Source organism: Fulmarus glacialis, unplaced genomic scaffold (assembly GCF_000690835.1).
Source record: "Fulmarus glacialis isolate BGI_N327 unplaced genomic scaffold, ASM69083v1 scaffold42223, whole genome shotgun sequence".
In the NCBI taxonomy this organism is placed as follows: Eukaryota; Metazoa; Chordata; class Aves; order Procellariiformes; family Procellariidae; genus Fulmarus; species Fulmarus glacialis.
In genome coordinates this window covers 910-17,937 of record NW_009204379.1, presented here as the reverse complement: position 1 = coordinate 17,937, position 17,028 = coordinate 910, and the positions used below count along the sequence as shown (strand labels likewise).

Here is a 17,028-nt window from a genome sequence, read left to right as displayed (position 1 = left end):
TTTGTACATATATTGGCATTGGGAATCCAGCTCCTGAGACAGTAAGAGTAGAAGATGCTTGTGCAACCTTAGGAACATCTCTTCAAGTGACCGGCAAATCTGCTGTTCTGCTAGGTGATATGGTGGCAAAATACCAGTGATTAGGATGCCATATAAATGAGGCCCACAGTTAAGCAGTTTGAGGCACAGCTTGCTCATGTGGCTTACAGAAATACAGATAAAGCTCTATCTTGAGTGTTTCTCAATACTGTTGTGCTGAAGTGGAACTAACTTGTAATTTAACAGCTTGTTTCTTGCTTCTGCTTATCAAAACTTCTAATTTGTCTAATCAATAGCTTATGTTCTTGTTTTCAGACAAATCTACCTATCTTCAAATTGAAAGAATCTACAGTCAGAAGAAGATACAGTGACTTTGAATGGTTAAGGAATGAACTAGAAAGAGAAAGCAAGGTGGGTAAAATGAAAGGTAAATACAAGTCTTCATAGACATACAAAGAGTAGTGATGCTGAAGTGTTATCATTATGTTATAAAGCATATGTATCATATAGAACAGATATTGTGGTTGAAAATGTCCAGAACTAAAACACTGTCTTTCAGCAGACCTCAGTTGTACAATGCTACAAGGATGTTTAATGGTTTTGAGTTAATTCAGAGTTCAGAGTTAAACTACTTGAATTCAACTTACCTCTATGACAGATACTGTTCTTCCTCTGGTCATGTTTTTTTTACTTCACTAGGGATGTGATTGATGAGTTGGGTCCTCTAGGAGGAAGAGATGCCACAGGAGGTGTATAAACTTACTTACAGGCTGCACTTAAGGACACTTTTCTAAATCTTTCAGGTTGTGGTACCACCTCTACCAGGAAAAGCTCTTCTCCGTCAGCTCCCCTTCCGAGGAGATGATGGCATATTTGATGATTCCTTTATAGAGGAAAGGAAGCAGGCTCTTGAACAATTCATAAACAAGTAAGTGTTGGGTCTTTGGGTCTAGTTATCTGGAGACAAACCCAGAACTCAGCTCCAGAAAACTGAATTAAAGCTGCTAATCCACAAACTATGGTAGCTGCACTAGGTTCAGAATAATAACTTTCACATAATCTTGCAGTAGGACATGCTAACGTTGCTCATCCAGTGGTTGTTTGGATATCTTAATGCTTACCTGAACAGCTGAAATGAATGTTAGTGATGTTGTTAATTTATGCAAATTACCACTAAAATTATAGCATTCAAAATAGTTCTACTTTTTCATTTCTGAAAAGGTGTCCTCTATTGGGTGAACAATGGAGCTTACAATGGGCTTACAGTAGTTTACTTTGATTGCAGATGTGAGGTATTATCAGCTTGTGTAACAATGCGTATTTTCTCTAATCATGAGAATCTTTCTGAAATGTAAAAACACTATTTGAGGTATGCACATACATAGTTTGAAATAGTCACTCTGGGTTTTGTCACTGCCTTTCAAAGGGTGAGCAGAAATTACAGTAACAAAGTCTTACGATTCTTTTTCTACCATCTGACACTACTAACCGCTCTCCATATAGTGACCTGAAGAGCTACTTTAATCTCTTTAACAATGTGGATCCAAACAGTGGGTAAGAAGGAATACTGTCAGTTATCCAGCTCTTCTGGTCTCTAGAGCCAATACTGTTCAGACCAACTGGATTTGGGACTGCTGCCTTTAAAAGTTCAAGCTTGTCAGTTCCACTAGCATTTTAATCTTGTTGAATAGTGATGCTGTTGAACAGGGACAGAGGATGTCTGTGAGTTAAGCCAGAGCTTGATCTGCTTGTCATTGTTAGTCAGTTCAGGCATGTGACTTGGAGTTGCAAGTGACTAGTTCACTAAAACTGTCTGTCTTGTACAAGTGAGCTAAGTGTGACTGCATGAAATCTCCTAAGTTTTTCTTCACATAGTTGTTTGTTAGCTAAATTTAGAGGTATTGTTAATGGTTCTGAGTAGGTAAAATGCTTTAGAATGCTTTTTCCTCTGTTCAAAGACAGTGGAATGAATTTCCGAGGCATGTAGTTTTGCATTTACACTACATTAAGGCACATGTGCTTATAGTAAGATGGAATGTGTGTTATTTTTGTAAGGCTGTACAATCAAGGCAGTCATGACTGTAAAGTACAACTTTTATCCATGCAGGCTTGGGACTCTAAATGTGGAAGAAGTGCACTTACTGAAAGTTTTGTATGCTGAGTCTAGCAATATGTGGGGGAAGAGGGCTGTTTATGTTCTGAAGCAGCTGATAGTGAAACAGTCATCTTAACTGGAATCTCTGAAAAACTCAATATAGCTGACAGAAACGGAGTGGCCAGTTTACTGGTATCACTTGTTCAGTCCTACAGCAAGTAATACGTTGATCTTGTGGAAGTGTAAAACTTCTTGGTCAATTTTTCCTCCTTTGAAACATAAAAGCAGGCTGTTAATGTCGATATTGATATAGTGGCAGACTTGAGTACAGCTGGAACAAGATTCTTCAGTCAGAACTCCTAGCTATTCAGCCTCATCAGTTTATTCTAATGGCATGACCAACTCATCAAGCAAATATTAATAATTAAAGTTTTGAACCATGTAGAAGCTTTAAGAGTTCTACCAAGTACTCTGGGTACTAGTGAAGTTAGTCCTGAAGTTAATTTGCATAATACAGTCACTTTACTGCATTCACAAAGCTGGTTTTCACTCCTAGACCTAGACAAGAGTCCCTCAGATAACTGATATCACTGTATCCAAAAAAGATCTTGATACACCGATGCCAGTTCTTGATATCCAAGATGTTGCTGAGAAGCGCTGTCCCTCTAGATGTAAAATAGAGGGGGACTAAATCACAGCAGTGCAGCTTACTTGAGTCGGCTCTCTTAGGCCAGCTTGCTGGCACCACCATCAATACTACCTACAATGACATTCACAGGCGTAGCTATGTCGCAACAGACTTGTCTGCCTGAACCTGACTTTGGGATACATGAAAATTTTTGAGGTAGCAGCTGCTCTGTGTAAGGGTCACCTTAGAGAAGAATACTGAGGAAAATCCAATGCAGAGTGAGGTATTCATGTGAAACCAAGAGCTGAATCTGAGAGATCAGGTCTAGTCTTGCAATTCAGCTACCAATTTGCAAGCCTTGCTGAAACGGAGAAGGAATATGCTGCTGCCTCATCATCTTCTCCTGTGTATCTTCCTCTTGAAGTTCAAGGCCAGCAACTTCAGTCTGATGGGGGTAAGAAAGTAGTTATTTCCAGACTGTCTTCCTTGTGAACTAGTGCTTGAGACTGCTGCCCATTTACTAGAACCTGGCAAGATTGATAGATTATTTCAAGTGCAGTCATAAAACCTATCAGTGCTGAATAGGAGAGCTCAGCTTCCTCGTTAAAGGACACCCTCAATGACAAGTGAGTAGTGACAAGTGAATCTGTCCTGTGGTGAAATAAATACTAATAGATACATTTGGAGAAAGTGCTTGGAAGTACTGATGCTGAGCCACTGAAGTTGCCTGTGCATTACATGTGTTCAACTAGATGACTTCCTTTTAGAGTAGAATCATAGAATCATAGAATCATTAAGGTTGGAAAAGACCTCTAAGATCATCGAGTCCAACCGTTAACCCAACACCACCATGCCCACTAAACCATGGCCCTAAGCGCCTCATCTACACGTCTTTTAAATACTTCCAGGGATGGTGACTCAATCACTTCCCTGGGCAGCCTGTTCCAAGGCCTGATCATTCTTTCAGTAAAGAAGTTTTTCCTGATGTCCAGTCTAAACCTCCCTTGGCGCAACTTGAGGCCATTTCCTCTCGTCCTATTGCTTGTTACTTGGAAGAAGAGACCAACACCCAGCCTCGCTACAACCTCCTTTCAGGTAGTTGTAGAGCGCGATGAGGTCTCCCCTCAGCCTCCTCTTCTCCAGGCTAAACAGCCCCAGTTCCCTCAGCCGCTCCTCAGAAGACTTGTTCTCTAGATATGGAGGCCATAAGGCTGACACAAGCTGTCCTAGGGAGGATGGGGGGCTTTCTCTCTTAATGGAAGAAGCCTGTCTTGATTGACCAAACTGGATGTAACTTTTTTCAAACCAAACTGCTTTAGGTTTTCATATCCATAAGTGATTGACTTCCAGGGATTCTGGTTCTCTTGTATTTTTACTTACACAGAAGGCTGCATGTTATTTTAAGGGTTTAAATGCAATATCTTGTCGTTTTCTTCCAAGCTTGGAAGTGTCTTCAAATGCAGTTTCAGCTCCTTTACTGTTAAAAGGATGGTGGCTCAGTCTATATGTGGAGCAAAACTAAATCTACAGTAGAGGTGCTGGCCTCATAGGAGGCTCTGTCTCCTATGTTTCATATCTAAAGACATCTGCAATAAACAGAATGGCTGGTACCCTCTGGCTGTGCATCAGTGCTGCTTGTACATGGTAGGAATAGTGACCATGTAAGTCACTGCTCTAGACAGTGTCAGAGCCTTCAGAAGACCTTCACACCCCCTGGTGGAGTAAATCTTTAGCTCTGCCTGGGCTAACTGCTGTTGAATTAGACTGCAAACTGAGGGGTTAAGCTGACTTTAGAAAGGTGTCCTGTGTCAAAGGCATCAAGACCTGTAAAAATCCACTTGGCTTGCTTAACTGTACATTTCCTAATGCTAGGATGGGCACTTTGATAGTCCGCTTGATTGCAGGTGACAGATGGTGACATAACATGCTTCCAAGTGATCAGAGGTAACTCAGGGTTCCTATGGACTAGCTTCATCTGGGGAAGAGTGACAAATCTTGCTGCCAGTCATCATTCTAGTCACCAACAGTGAACTGGAAGTGGGATCTATGTTTAAGTGCAGAACCATAGATTATTGGTATAAAACCTTGCTCTGCTGGCTAGCTGCAAGTAGACTTGATTTGTTAGCACTAATGCTTGTTTTTTTCCTCTCCAGGGTTGCAGGCCACCCACTGGCACAGAACGAGCGCTGTCTTCACATGTTCTTGCAAGATGAAGTAATAGACAAAAACTACACACCATCCAAAATAAGACATACTTGAGTTCTGAAACCATCTTTTCAAACATTAGTGGTTCTTATGCTTGGTTTTAAGAGGTTGTAGTTTGTCTTAGCATGCTGAGGATAAACAGGCACGAAGTCTCCACTAACATCAGTACACTGCTTGGTCTTTGCATATGCTTTATAGCATTAAAGAACTCACTCATCTTCTAGCTAAATCCCTCTGAATCCTTGATTTAAAAGTATTATACTATGAGACCATCCAGCCCTTGCAAAGTCTCACAAACCTTTCCACTCTTATTTGCAATGACTTAACAATGTTTACTGACTTGGCCTTACTTGAACTTGCACAGTTGTAGTGTCATGTGTTCACTTGTATTTGACTAAACTGCTATGCTGTTTCTGAGGTAGTCATCTGTCTGAACTTCTGTAGAAAGACAGCTTTATTTCTGATACCCTGTGTGAGAAACACTTATGCAATTGTCTTCAAGCTTGTAAAACACTTTATACTGAAGTAATGAGGGAATTATCTTTATATTCTGTAAGAGGAAAAAATCAAATTTATATACTATAGTAACTTGTCTAAAGTTTTGAAATAAAAGTGAAAATGCACTTCAAATGTTTTGTCACTCTTGGCCTTGAATGTGGGGTATCTCATGCTTTCTGAGAAGCAGGGACTTGACTATATTAAGTGAACTGGTGTTTCAGCCTTGCTGTAATGCTCTTCTGCAGTGTGGTCTTGTGTTAGTAACAGTCAGCACTAAATACTCTTAGATGCTGGCACTCACTGCTCAAGTGTTAAAGAACATATAAAAGTATTGAAGACTGTTCCTGTGTTGTGGAGCCAAAGCTGGAACCCCGTTCATGGTAGGCAGTCAACAGATGCGTGGCTTCAACATGTTTGGGAAAAGAGTACCTTTCTACTTGGCATGAGAAGCATCAATCTAGCTTCAACTAGCAAGTGAAAATTATACTGTCCTACAGAGAAAGGAATGTTGACATAACCTATAATATATTATAACTTCAGTCCTAGATTAAAGTAGCTCTGCTCTACAAATACAATTAGGGACATGAAGTCGTACAAGCCTGCTATAAGATCATAGACCACTTCCCTGAACATTAAAGGAAGGGGAAGCTGTAGCATTGTGCTTGTATGACCACTGGTGGAATGCAGGTTGTTGATGCCTGAACTGCGGTTCACAAGCAACGCTGCTGAAGTTGTCTTTCTCACTAGGTGCTTCTATGGCTGGAGAAGCTTCCTTAGTGCTTCCAAATGTGGCACGGGAGTTAGCTATCCCGATGCTCTTGAAAACAGATTCAAGAACACTCTAGTAGCAATCTGATCCAGCATTTTGTGCTATTTGGTAACAGTATGTGTTGGCTTAGATTTAGCTCCACTGCTTTTTCCTGCTTATAATATTTCTTACCACTGTTGAGAAAATCCTACAAACTTACTGGCAAAGTTATTAGTTTCCTTTAACTAAGACCATTAACCTCATTTATGGAAATCTGGATGTAAAAGTTTGAACTGACAAAACAGTGGTGGCTGACTGGATTATATGTAGTACTAGTGACTAGCTACACTGAATAGTTAGATGCTCAAATAATTGCTCTGTCCCCCTCATACTTAACAAAGACAGTGCTGAATCTTTCCAACAGTCCTGTTCATGAAACCAGGACCAAAACTGACAGAGCCCACTTGCAGCCCAGAGCTGTCTAGCTTCTCAACACAGTCTAGCTTTTCAAGAAGTTTTTGATAATGTAAAATCAATTCTAAAATTCCCTGTGCTTGTTGAATCACACTTAAAAGTTGAGTTACTCTTGGAGATGGGGAAAGAAGGGCTAAACGTATATGAAGTTTTATTATTTAGGTTTAAATACATAGTAAGGTGTTCTTTTTCTTTTCTCAAATGTTCTTTTCTGAGAGAAGCTTCTTTCAGAAATCAGAGTAAATGCCCCATTGTATCCCTAAAAGATGATGACACAAATCTGTATCATCTGCTGCGGAAAAAAAGAATTAAGCTGAAGAGGGAAAAGCTGCATGCTTGATGTCAAAGTATTCCTATTTCCAAAGTGAGGACTTTGGAGTGTTAACCTCTGAGGTTGACAGGACATCTACACTGGACTCTGGGATTTCACCTGGCCTTCAGTCCTTCAAGGCTAACTGGAGACCCTAATTCTAGTGTAGTGTAACTGGTTCTGCTTCTGTGCAACCTGCAGTACTGGGAGGAAGACATGGTCTGAGATTAGCTGTGCCTAAACTACAGGGATCTGGGCATTGTTCCCAGCTCATGATTCTGCTCTGCAGCTGGGCTAGGTCCTGCAGGTAAGAGGATGAGATATGGGTGTGCACCCATTGCCCTGCCTGCTTTGCAACTGGGAGAAAGCCAGTACACTCTGTTGCATCCTCTAGCCTGGGTGATCTAGGGACTGGGACTACACCACACTGCAGAGTGCGGTTGCCTTGCAGTATGGATGCAGTTCATGTTTATTGCTGCTCTGGGATAGCAGCACCAATCTTATTGAAATGAGTGTTCTGTCATGGGTTCTGCACAGCAGTGGGCTCAACTTCTTTAGCTTATAAGCTGAATTGTCACAGCGTGGACAGCCACAATTGATTTTCTGCCCTGTCCAGTTCTTTTTAGTGTAGAGAGCAGAAAATGGTTGAAGGTTATTACAGGTGCAGTAAGAACACTTCATAGTTGGTTTCTTTCTAAGAATGTGCTATGCCCTCTGCTAAACGCATTCTCAAGTGCTCCATGCTAGTTTGTACAGAAGATGTTTCTAAGTCCTGTAGCCCATGCTTTGTCTCACCCGACTTATCAAAAGAATGGTCTTGTATATTTTATGGTCTGGCTGTCTTGGAAAGGGCAGAATGTGAGACCTCACAAACTGCACAAATGGAAGAGAGATGGGGTGAAAACTTTGACCTCTGAAACGCATGAGATTTTTGTGCTTGGAGTCAGTGGAGCTAGGATTTCGCTTGTGGTCTGTATTCCTTGACACTGAAAACCAATGAGCCATTGATATACACTGTACATTTCCACCTGTCATTTTAGTGTGCATGGCTCTTCAGTCACTCATTGCCATATGAACGATTTCCCTTCTCCTGTAGCCAACTTGTTCCTGTGCATTGGGAGTTGCTTACCTCTTTCTTTGGTGTGATTACCCAATTGAACACCTTAATAAAACCTCAGAATCTTTTTAATTGAAGCAGTGGTTTTGTACTCATCACCCTTTGTTAGCTGCACAATTTGCTGATATTAAAAATTGTAATAACATGAAACAGAAGACTTACACTAGGTTAGACCTCTGATCCATTTAGTGTCCTAGAAAAAGCTCTGTGTCAGTTCCTTGAGAAGGAAACCTTGCAGCAGGTGTATATTTGAATTATAGAAAACAGCTCTATGCAGGACCTCAAAGTCCCTTTGCCCCAAGGCAGGATCACCTAAGCTATTCCTTAAATGTTTGTCTAACATGTTTTTTAAAACCTTTGGTGATGGAGACTCTACAGAATCCAAGGCAATCCATTTTAGTAGAGATTATTTCTGTTCCCTGGTAAGTAGGGTACAGTGGAAGAAACTAATCCAGAAATAGAAGGACAAGCATTAAAAGAACAGTGGAAAGTAATTTAAATTCAATATATTTTTATTCTTTGTAAATACAATGAGTACAACTTTTTAACTTCACAAATCAGTTAATCCACTTTGTACAGGAAAAGTTTTACTCATTCTATGATAGTCCAAGTGCTGATTTTTCTCAGTGCTAGTTCCTAATAACAAATCAAATTTTGAAAAGTACAGCAGCTATCTTTAAATGTTTTTTCTACATTTTTTATACATCAAATAAGCAGCTTATAACGTTTTTGTGTGTGAGAGGGTGTAGGCGAACAAGGCTTCAAAATTAGAACCTGGAGTTTTCTAAAAAGGCATTGGAGACTTTTGGAAATTGTTAGCATTGTATCAGTCAACAACCTTTATTTCTTTGAAATAAAATTCCTTCCGTCGATTTTTTTTTTATAGTAATTTCACTTCTCTGCACATCTCATTGACAAAGAGTTTGGCCACCGTTGCCTTTGGTTTCAGCACTGTGCCAACGGGACAGCCAGCAGGTCACTGAAGTGGTCATCTCCATTGTATTTGGTTTTGCTGTTTTAGTCTTCCTTTCTTGACTTGTATCTTTTCAGGTGTGTATGTGTGTGTCTGTGTGTGTGGAAGAAGAAGGAGGGAAGGTCGGGGGGGAAGTGTATAAAGCTCTTCTGTCTTTGAGATGTTAACCGAACAAATTGTGGTGACATCCGCATCAAAGATCACCAGTTCATTTTGCCGGAAGAATGAAGCTGCTGTCATAAGCTACATTTTAATCAGTTCTGAAGGCCACTTCATGATGTATTATAGCAGAAGCAATGTTTTGGTAACCTGGTCTTAAATGTTGCCTATCATATTAAAAAGATTTTCCCAACATAGGCTACTTTTAAAACAGTTCTGAAGGCCACTGCATCTCACATTACAACAGAAGCCAAGTTTGGTCACCCAGTTCCAAATACTAGACAAATCAAAGTACCTTCTTTCACATTTTGTCTTAGATCTGCCAGTTAAATGAGAGAATAGCGGAGTCTTTGTTAACTATGACTGGCATCTGAATTGCCTCCATCCTGTAGTACCAGGAATAGCAGCCAAATTCCAACCACTTTCACTTTTTCTGTAGAACAAAGCATTCTCTCCATGATCTAAATCACTCTGTTCAGAGCAGCAGAATCATATCTACTGGGATATTTTTTGTCAATGGGTTTAAAGGCTAAACATTCCCAGGCTTATGCTTCCTGTAGGTTTTGTTAGTTGAGGCTTATTCTCCATAGATAAAAGTTCTTCTCAAACTGTCCATCCTGATCGATTCTTTTAAGGTAATTTATATGTCACTGGATTTGTACATATCTGAAAGCAGTCTTGTAATTGGTACATTCCCAATGGTCTTTTTGAAAAACACTTCTTCTATTGTAGATGGACTAATCGAACGTAAAGCTGGTAAAAGCAATAAAAGTTTTCCAAAACGACAGGGTTGTGTGGGATACCTGGGAGACAGAGAGAGAAAAACCTGTTGAAGTTTTTAGATATTTTTCCAAAGAAAATCTTTTACTTTACAGAAAAGACCAATATTCAGCAAATTGTACAGATGGATGCTACCTGTGCTAAACCCCTGTGTTTTGTACTCACGTGAGTGTGCTGGGTTTGGCTGGGATAGAGTTAATTTTCTTCATAGTAGCTACTATGGGGCTATGTTTTGGATTTGTGCTGGAAACAGTGTTGATAACACAGGGATGTTTTTGTTATTGCTGAGCAGCGCTTACACAGAGTCAAGGCCTTTTCTGCTCCTCACCCCACCCCACCAGCGAGTAGGCTGGGGGTGCACAAGAGGTTGGGAGGCAACACAGCCAGGACAGCTGACCCCAACTGACCAAAGGGATATTCCATACCATATGACGTCATGCTCAGCATATAAAGCTGGGGGAAGAAGGAGGGGGGACATTCGGAGTTACGGCGTTTTGTCTTCCCAAGTAACCGTTACGCATGATGGAGCCCTGCTTTCCCGGACATGGCTGAACACCTGCCTGTCGATGGGAAGTAGCGAATGAATTCCTCGTTTTGCTTTGCTTGCACGCACAGCTTTTGCTTTCCCTATTAAACTGTCTTTATCTCAACCCACGAGTTTTCTCACTGTTACCCTTCCGATTCTCTCCCCGATCCCACCGGGGGGGAGTGAGCGAGGGGCTGTGTGGGGCTTAGCTGCTGGCTGGGGTTAAACCATGACAGTGAGCAAGAAGGTTGACCCCAAGGAAAACTCTCATAATGGAGATTAGCAGAATAGAGACCAATGTCTCTGAGTTTTGATTAGCTCCTTTGTTTATTCCCTCAGAATAGTAGCAATACAGAGACAGGTTCTGCTCTGACTTGTCCCTTAGACAACTACTATATTCTTGATGCAGTTCAGGGAAGGGCTTGACCTATAATAAATACCCTGTCATTTTAAGTGCAATTTAAACCTAGCTGGATGGTCATGGTAATCATTTTGCCCTCTTTTGGTTGTCTTATACATTGAATACCAATTGACATTTAGAAAGATTTTTTTTGGTTAAAGAAGCGGTGTTTTATCCCCAGGTAATGTATTTGTGTGAGAGGATATTTTCCATCCTTTCTCCCAGCTTTTGAAGCCAACACAACATAGGATATGTATTCTAGCTGTGCTTGTGCTGACTTCACACCAGTGATTCTCAAGCCTCTGCTTACAGTCGTCTCCCTCAAAGAAGGAGTAGGTCGTTCGGAGAAAAATTCTGCTTCTCCGGTCTGCCCTCCCTTGCGTCCTGTTGAGAGTGACTCCACTAAGATCAAAGGGCTGATACTGCTGTAACACTGGCAGGAAGGTAAATTCAAGCCTGAGGAGGAAACGCAAACTGAAAGCCCTATCCCATTGGAGTCAATGTGACAGTCCTGTCAGTGGACTGCACTTTTTTCCTTTATCTTTTACAACAGATGCTATTTAGCCCAGTAGCTAAATATTTCCAGCAGTGCAGAAATGCAATGGAAAAGTCACCATGCCTGGAGTGGAAACCACGGCCATGTAAAACCATTGTTCCCTGGCTTCTCTCTCCAACAGGCCCTGGCTCACTCAGAGTCTCCAGGGAGCAATCTTCATGGGAAAGGCCTTCTGTAAGAACAGGAAGCGGTTGCTATGCAGCAGTTATTCTTTTTGCTCTGAACTAGCCATAACTGGATGGTATTTGCAATTTTGCTCCTATCCCCAGAGCAGGCCATTCCCTTTAGACTAAATAGAAGTGCTTCAGAGACTGCTGCCATCTAATCTCTGACACTGAATTGACTTCTGCTAGACAGAGCTATTATGAGAGCAGATCAAAGTTTCAGAAGGAAAAAATGGTATAAAAGTTCCTCTTCCACCACTCCATCTCCCACTGTGCTAGTCTCATGGACCTCCACTGCAGCTAGAGGACTGAGATATGGACTTCACAAGACCTGTCGCAGCCCTCCGCAGAAGTCCTGAACCAGCCGGAGCAGCTGTTGCTGAAGATGTTAGGTGCGCTCTTCTGGCTCTTCCCCCGTCCCACCACTCTGAAGTGGTCCACAGCAGGAGGCTACTGATCTGTTCACAGCCACCTGTTCTAGAGTGTGGGGTTGTATTTTGCATAGTACATTTCATGCAATCCTGGGCTTACCCCTGTAGACTTTGTGGGATGACAGCTACAGCTTTTACAGCAGGTTTTAAGATTTCTGTATCCCATGGGACTTATCCTGAATGAGACAGAGAGGAATATTTTCTTCCCAAACAATGATTCTCATCACTCTGCTGCAGCACCAAAATGGGATTCACAATTTCTGGATTTTTCATTTCAACCTGAGAACAGACTAAGGGTAGCTTGGAAGAGCCATTTAACCTCCTTGTGTCCCGATTTCCGTGTCTGCAGAAGGGGGGAAATGACATGGGGAAGTGTATTGGAGATCGTGGGTCAACAGCGCTCATACTGCTGTGAGATGTGATGTTGGTTTGAGCATCACCGTTAGCAGTATTTAATTGAATAAAATTAGAGGAAGATGTAGCCTTCTGAAATGCAAAGTGTTCCACAGCAGGTATCCCTTCCCACGGGAAGCTCTCTCCTTTTACCGCTTTTCAATTTGTCTGAATAAATCCCACATTCCTCATTTCATCAGGAAATGCCAAATCCCAGCAGGCTGACAGCCAACGTATACTTGGTGTAACAGCCCAGTCCCCATTTCAGTCAGCGGAAATGTCACCTTCGCTACAGCGGGAGCGTGATTTTACCCCTACACCTGCAAGAAGTATTGAGAGAAGGCACTGATCACCTGGTATGAATGTAGCTGTTCAGAGTGAGCTGGGCTTCATCTTGAAGGGCTGCTATGGCGGCAGCGTTTCGGAAACTCCTCAGTTCGGAACCACTGTGTGTAGGCACTGGAAAGCAGATCAGTTACTAGTTCAGCTTGACTCTTGGGTGGGTCAAAACAGTTCAGCTAGTGCTATCAATGGAAATTAAATGTTCCCATTAGTTCCCCAGCGCTCCACTCTCAGCCTTTCAAAATGCAACACCGACTATTGGAATTCAATACCGGGAAACCTGTTGGATGATATAATGCTATGTCTGGTTTAAAACATCATTTTTGCTTTAAAGTAGCAACCTCATAGTTATCAGACTAGGCGAGCAAGAGATTCTTTCTGCTTACCGGCTTTAAAAGTGACAATGCATTTGAGACAGGCAAATTCGGTAGCATCTAGCCGAAGTTGTCTAAATCTAGCCACAACCTCCTGTAAAGCCTGTATTTCTGAAATAATTTTATTCAGCTTCTGAGAATCTGTATTGTCACTGTTCATGCCTAAAACAGAAACAGATGAAATAAATAATATTAAAGGCGTTTGCTTTATTTTATATTGATTTCTGACAAAATCCTCGCTATCAATATCCACTCTATTGTCACACTTGTCTATCTGGTTCCATGTAAACTGACTATATTGTATGAAAGTTAATATAAAATCTTCTCTTGGATGATAACAAACACAGTAATTTGCATTTAAATGACAATGCAAGCAGTCATGAATACAACAAAACAACATTATTTGCATTTAAATATAGATTTATAAATGACAGGTATGCTCTATTGTTCAGTAGGAATTTGTTATTCTTTACATGTTGTTCTTTTTTCAGTAATGTATTTTTATGGTAATTTTTGTAACAAAGTCATTAAATTGTGCAATTCTTACCAGATACAGCCAGTAGAGTGTTAGCATCAACTGGAATGGCCCATTGTGCTATTCCTAGAACAAACAGTTCTCTCCAAGCATCTTCCAAAAGCATCAGCTGTCATACAATAGATGTACAATATAACATAGTGTATAATTTATAGATTTATAAACAATTTAAATATGTAAATTTCTGTTATTTTAAAAACTACTTTAAATGCCTGTCATGGTGTTTTCCCCACAGCATTCGTTAGCTCTTCTCTTAGGTTTTTGAGAAGGTGTCTAGAAATAAGTCTATATGCATTGTAGAAAAACATGGAGGGTTGGCTCACTGTGCACCGTGTTGTGGACCAAAAGGGAGGAGAAGGAGAAAGGAGAGTGAGAACTCCCGCCCCAGAGAGCTTGCTCACAGCATGAACGCCCGCCTGTGTTTCTCAGCACAGCATGGGCTCTCTCCTCCTCTCCTTCGGCACGTATAGCTGTCCTAGGACAAGTTGGACGAGTGCTCTCCTGTTGCTCCCTAGGGATTACCCTCCTTTCCCTCGGGAAGGCAGGATTTGTGAAGAAAAGCCTGGACAACATCCTGAAATGACGTCACCCTGTAGGGAGCACTGCTTTAGAGCACATATGTATCTTTAACCCCTTCCTTACCAAGCAAGTCTTTAGCTCTTTCAAGCACAGCATCTGGACACACATACGGTTTCTCAGTGTCACCTGTTTCCCTGCTTTTTGCTTAAAACCACTCAGAAATTCCAGGCACTAAGAGCTGTTTCCTTTCAGAGAACTGAGTATCCAAGAACAGCATTGCTAGTTCTCTGCAATTTTTGTACATCGCCTGGTTGCATGGAGAATGTGTTTTTCTCTGCTTGGAGGCAATGCCTTTGATTTCCGTGGAGAGGCAGTGGTGCATCTGAAGAGGAGGCATGACTCCTGGTAATGCAGGCTGGCAAAGCCAGAACAGACATGTTTAGTCTTGAGGGCATCTATGGATTGTTGGCCCTGACCAACTCTTAAGAGGGGTTTGGAGGGCCCCCAGTTCAGCTGAAGTTCATGGCCTAAAGGACATGCTGTGGTGCCTACACATTGCTGTGACCTCACGGCTTTCAATAGGGTGAGAGAGATTTGGAAGGGTGAGAATTGTAGTGGACTCAGGAGGGATCATCTGGTGGCTCCATGCAGTGAAAACAAGTTGCCCAAAACTTATGCAGAAAAAAAAGCAAACCACAAGTATTAATATTGCTATGGTCCCTGAAGCTTAGCTTCTTAGGAAAAGAGAAAGGAGGGTATTTTAAGTCTATAAAGATTGTGTAAAAGGAAGAACGAAGTAAAAAAAATACATCTAACCAAATGAATTATGATTTCTGTGGAATCAGATATGTGAAAGGAATAGATGATATAGAAAGCATGCAGTAAGAGTGAATCCTTTATCTACATGCTAACTCTTAACAGTATTATGAGTTTTAAACCACCCTGTTCCAGTCAGAATGGGAGGAAGAGCTCTCAGAGTCTCTGCTCTCAGATTATCATTGCAGGCTTATGCCCATTTTCTGCCTTTTTGTGCTACGTGCTTTGCAGAACTTCTATATAACTTGACTAAGGAGATCGTGCGGGAAAGTATTTCTGTCTCTGTTTGCATGTAGTTACTATTTGAAATTATTACATTGGATTTTACAGTACTGGAAGCTGCCCAGATCATTGTATGAAATATGGGGGGGAAAGGGGGTCTAGGGTGCAGTGCCCATCTCAGCTCTGTTCTGAGAGCAGCCAAACCTGCTCCTGTCTCCTAACTGCTGCTGCCTGCGAACCCAGCCCCTCCTCCGGCTAATCCTGCCTGATGGATGTGCAGGTTTCTATATGACATAGGAAATGATTCGCCAGCCTTTCATCTGCTTTTGTAAAACTTTTTTTGTCATTCATTCATGCAGATACAATGGTAATGAATGGTGGTTCCTGGAAGATATCAATTTCATATGTTCTTTCCCACTAAGTCTTTAAAGTCAGAAGACTTTAGAAATAAGAGACTATTCCAATAGCTGAAGCTTTCTTCATGCCTATGCGTAAGTCTGTAAAACCACCAATTAAAATAATTCATGCTGAAGTCATACTCAGCCCTCCTTCTTCAAAGAAACAAGAAATACCAGCCTTTCTGAAGGACTGGTTTTTGCTTCCTAATCAGCCCCATCCTGTTAGTACGACCTTTTGTTGGTGGCCTGCATTGGGCCAACCTGCCTTATGGGCAAGCTGGGCAGGTGTGCCGGCCAGCAGAACTTGAGGCATGGCACTTTTGTTGTGTGGCTTCCAATCCACGATGGGATTCGCTCTATGGAGCTGAGGAAGGGACACAGCCTCTGTTTTACCGAGGGCAGTCACACAGCAATCCTCACACGTGGGTTTTGTCAGCAATTTGGTTTCTACTTATTTCCTTGCCTTCAAGATGAAACTGTCACAGAGCCGTGGAATCACAAAGTGTTTGCCTTTTCGGAAAAGCACAACAAAAGCAAAATCCAGGAGAAGGTTTAAACTCTCCTTGGGCAGATGTCAGGGATGATACAAAAAGAGAAATGCAGACATTTACAGCTGGGCCATTGTCAAATTAAATAATGCAATGGCACTATTATAAAAATCAACTGTCTGATTATTCATGAAATAAGGTGATTAAAATCAGAGTTACTTCTTTTCCCGCTGTCCTGAATATGACAGGGGAATCATGCAGAAAGAGGCCCAGGTCAAAGCTTTAGTGCTGAGCAGCTCCGAGTTTTGAGGAAGCCAGCTGGCAATGAGGTACAGCAAGTCAAGGTGATGTTAAGGAAAGGCTGGGATTTTAGTATGTAATTCACTAACATTAGTCCCTGATACGAAAGTGAAAGAGACAGTGGGTTATTTAAAGATAACGGGAACACTCTGGTATCTGTGGTAGATAGGCAGGCCTTGCTGTTTGAGGCACGCTTGGTCATGTGCAATGGAGGCTTCCCTTGCTCCCAGATCCTGCTGCCCCCTCCTCTGCACACTAACAGAGATGACCTTGTGGGAAACGCATCCATATTATGTCAAATAAAGCCTTCGTCTAAGGACCCTCCTGTGGACAAGATAACGGGAACACTCTGGTATCTGTGGTAGATAGGCAGGCCTTGCTGTTTGAGGCACGCTTGGTCATGTGCAATGGAGGCTTCCCTTGCTCCCAGATCCTGCTGCCCCCTCCTCTGCACACTAACAGAGATGACCTTGTGGGAAACGCATCCATATTATGTCAAATAAAGCCTTCGTCTAAGGACCCTCCTGTGGACATCACT

The 17,028-nt window shown here is 41.7% G+C and overlaps 2 protein-coding genes across 2 annotated transcripts; one reads left to right on the top strand and one right to left on the bottom strand.

Moving 5' to 3' along the window:
* Window positions 1-335: 335 nt before the first annotated feature.
* On the top strand, window positions 336-5,613 carry SNX3 (sorting nexin 3; the record flags this gene model as incomplete). The annotated part of the gene is made up of 3 exons (XM_009574969.1): window positions 336-450; window positions 843-967; window positions 4,916-5,613. Coding segments are annotated over 3 exons (346 nt in total), but the record flags the coding sequence as incomplete, so codon positions are not given.
* A 2,704-nt stretch (window positions 5,614-8,317) lies between these two features.
* Window positions 8,318-13,856, bottom strand: NR2E1 (nuclear receptor subfamily 2, group E, member 1; the record flags this gene model as incomplete). Its single annotated transcript, XM_009574968.1, has 4 exons — window positions 8,318-10,049; window positions 12,850-12,955; window positions 13,225-13,374; window positions 13,760-13,856. Coding segments are annotated over 4 exons (516 nt in total), but the record flags the coding sequence as incomplete, so codon positions are not given.
* Between the last annotated feature and the right edge of the window lie 3,172 nt (window positions 13,857-17,028).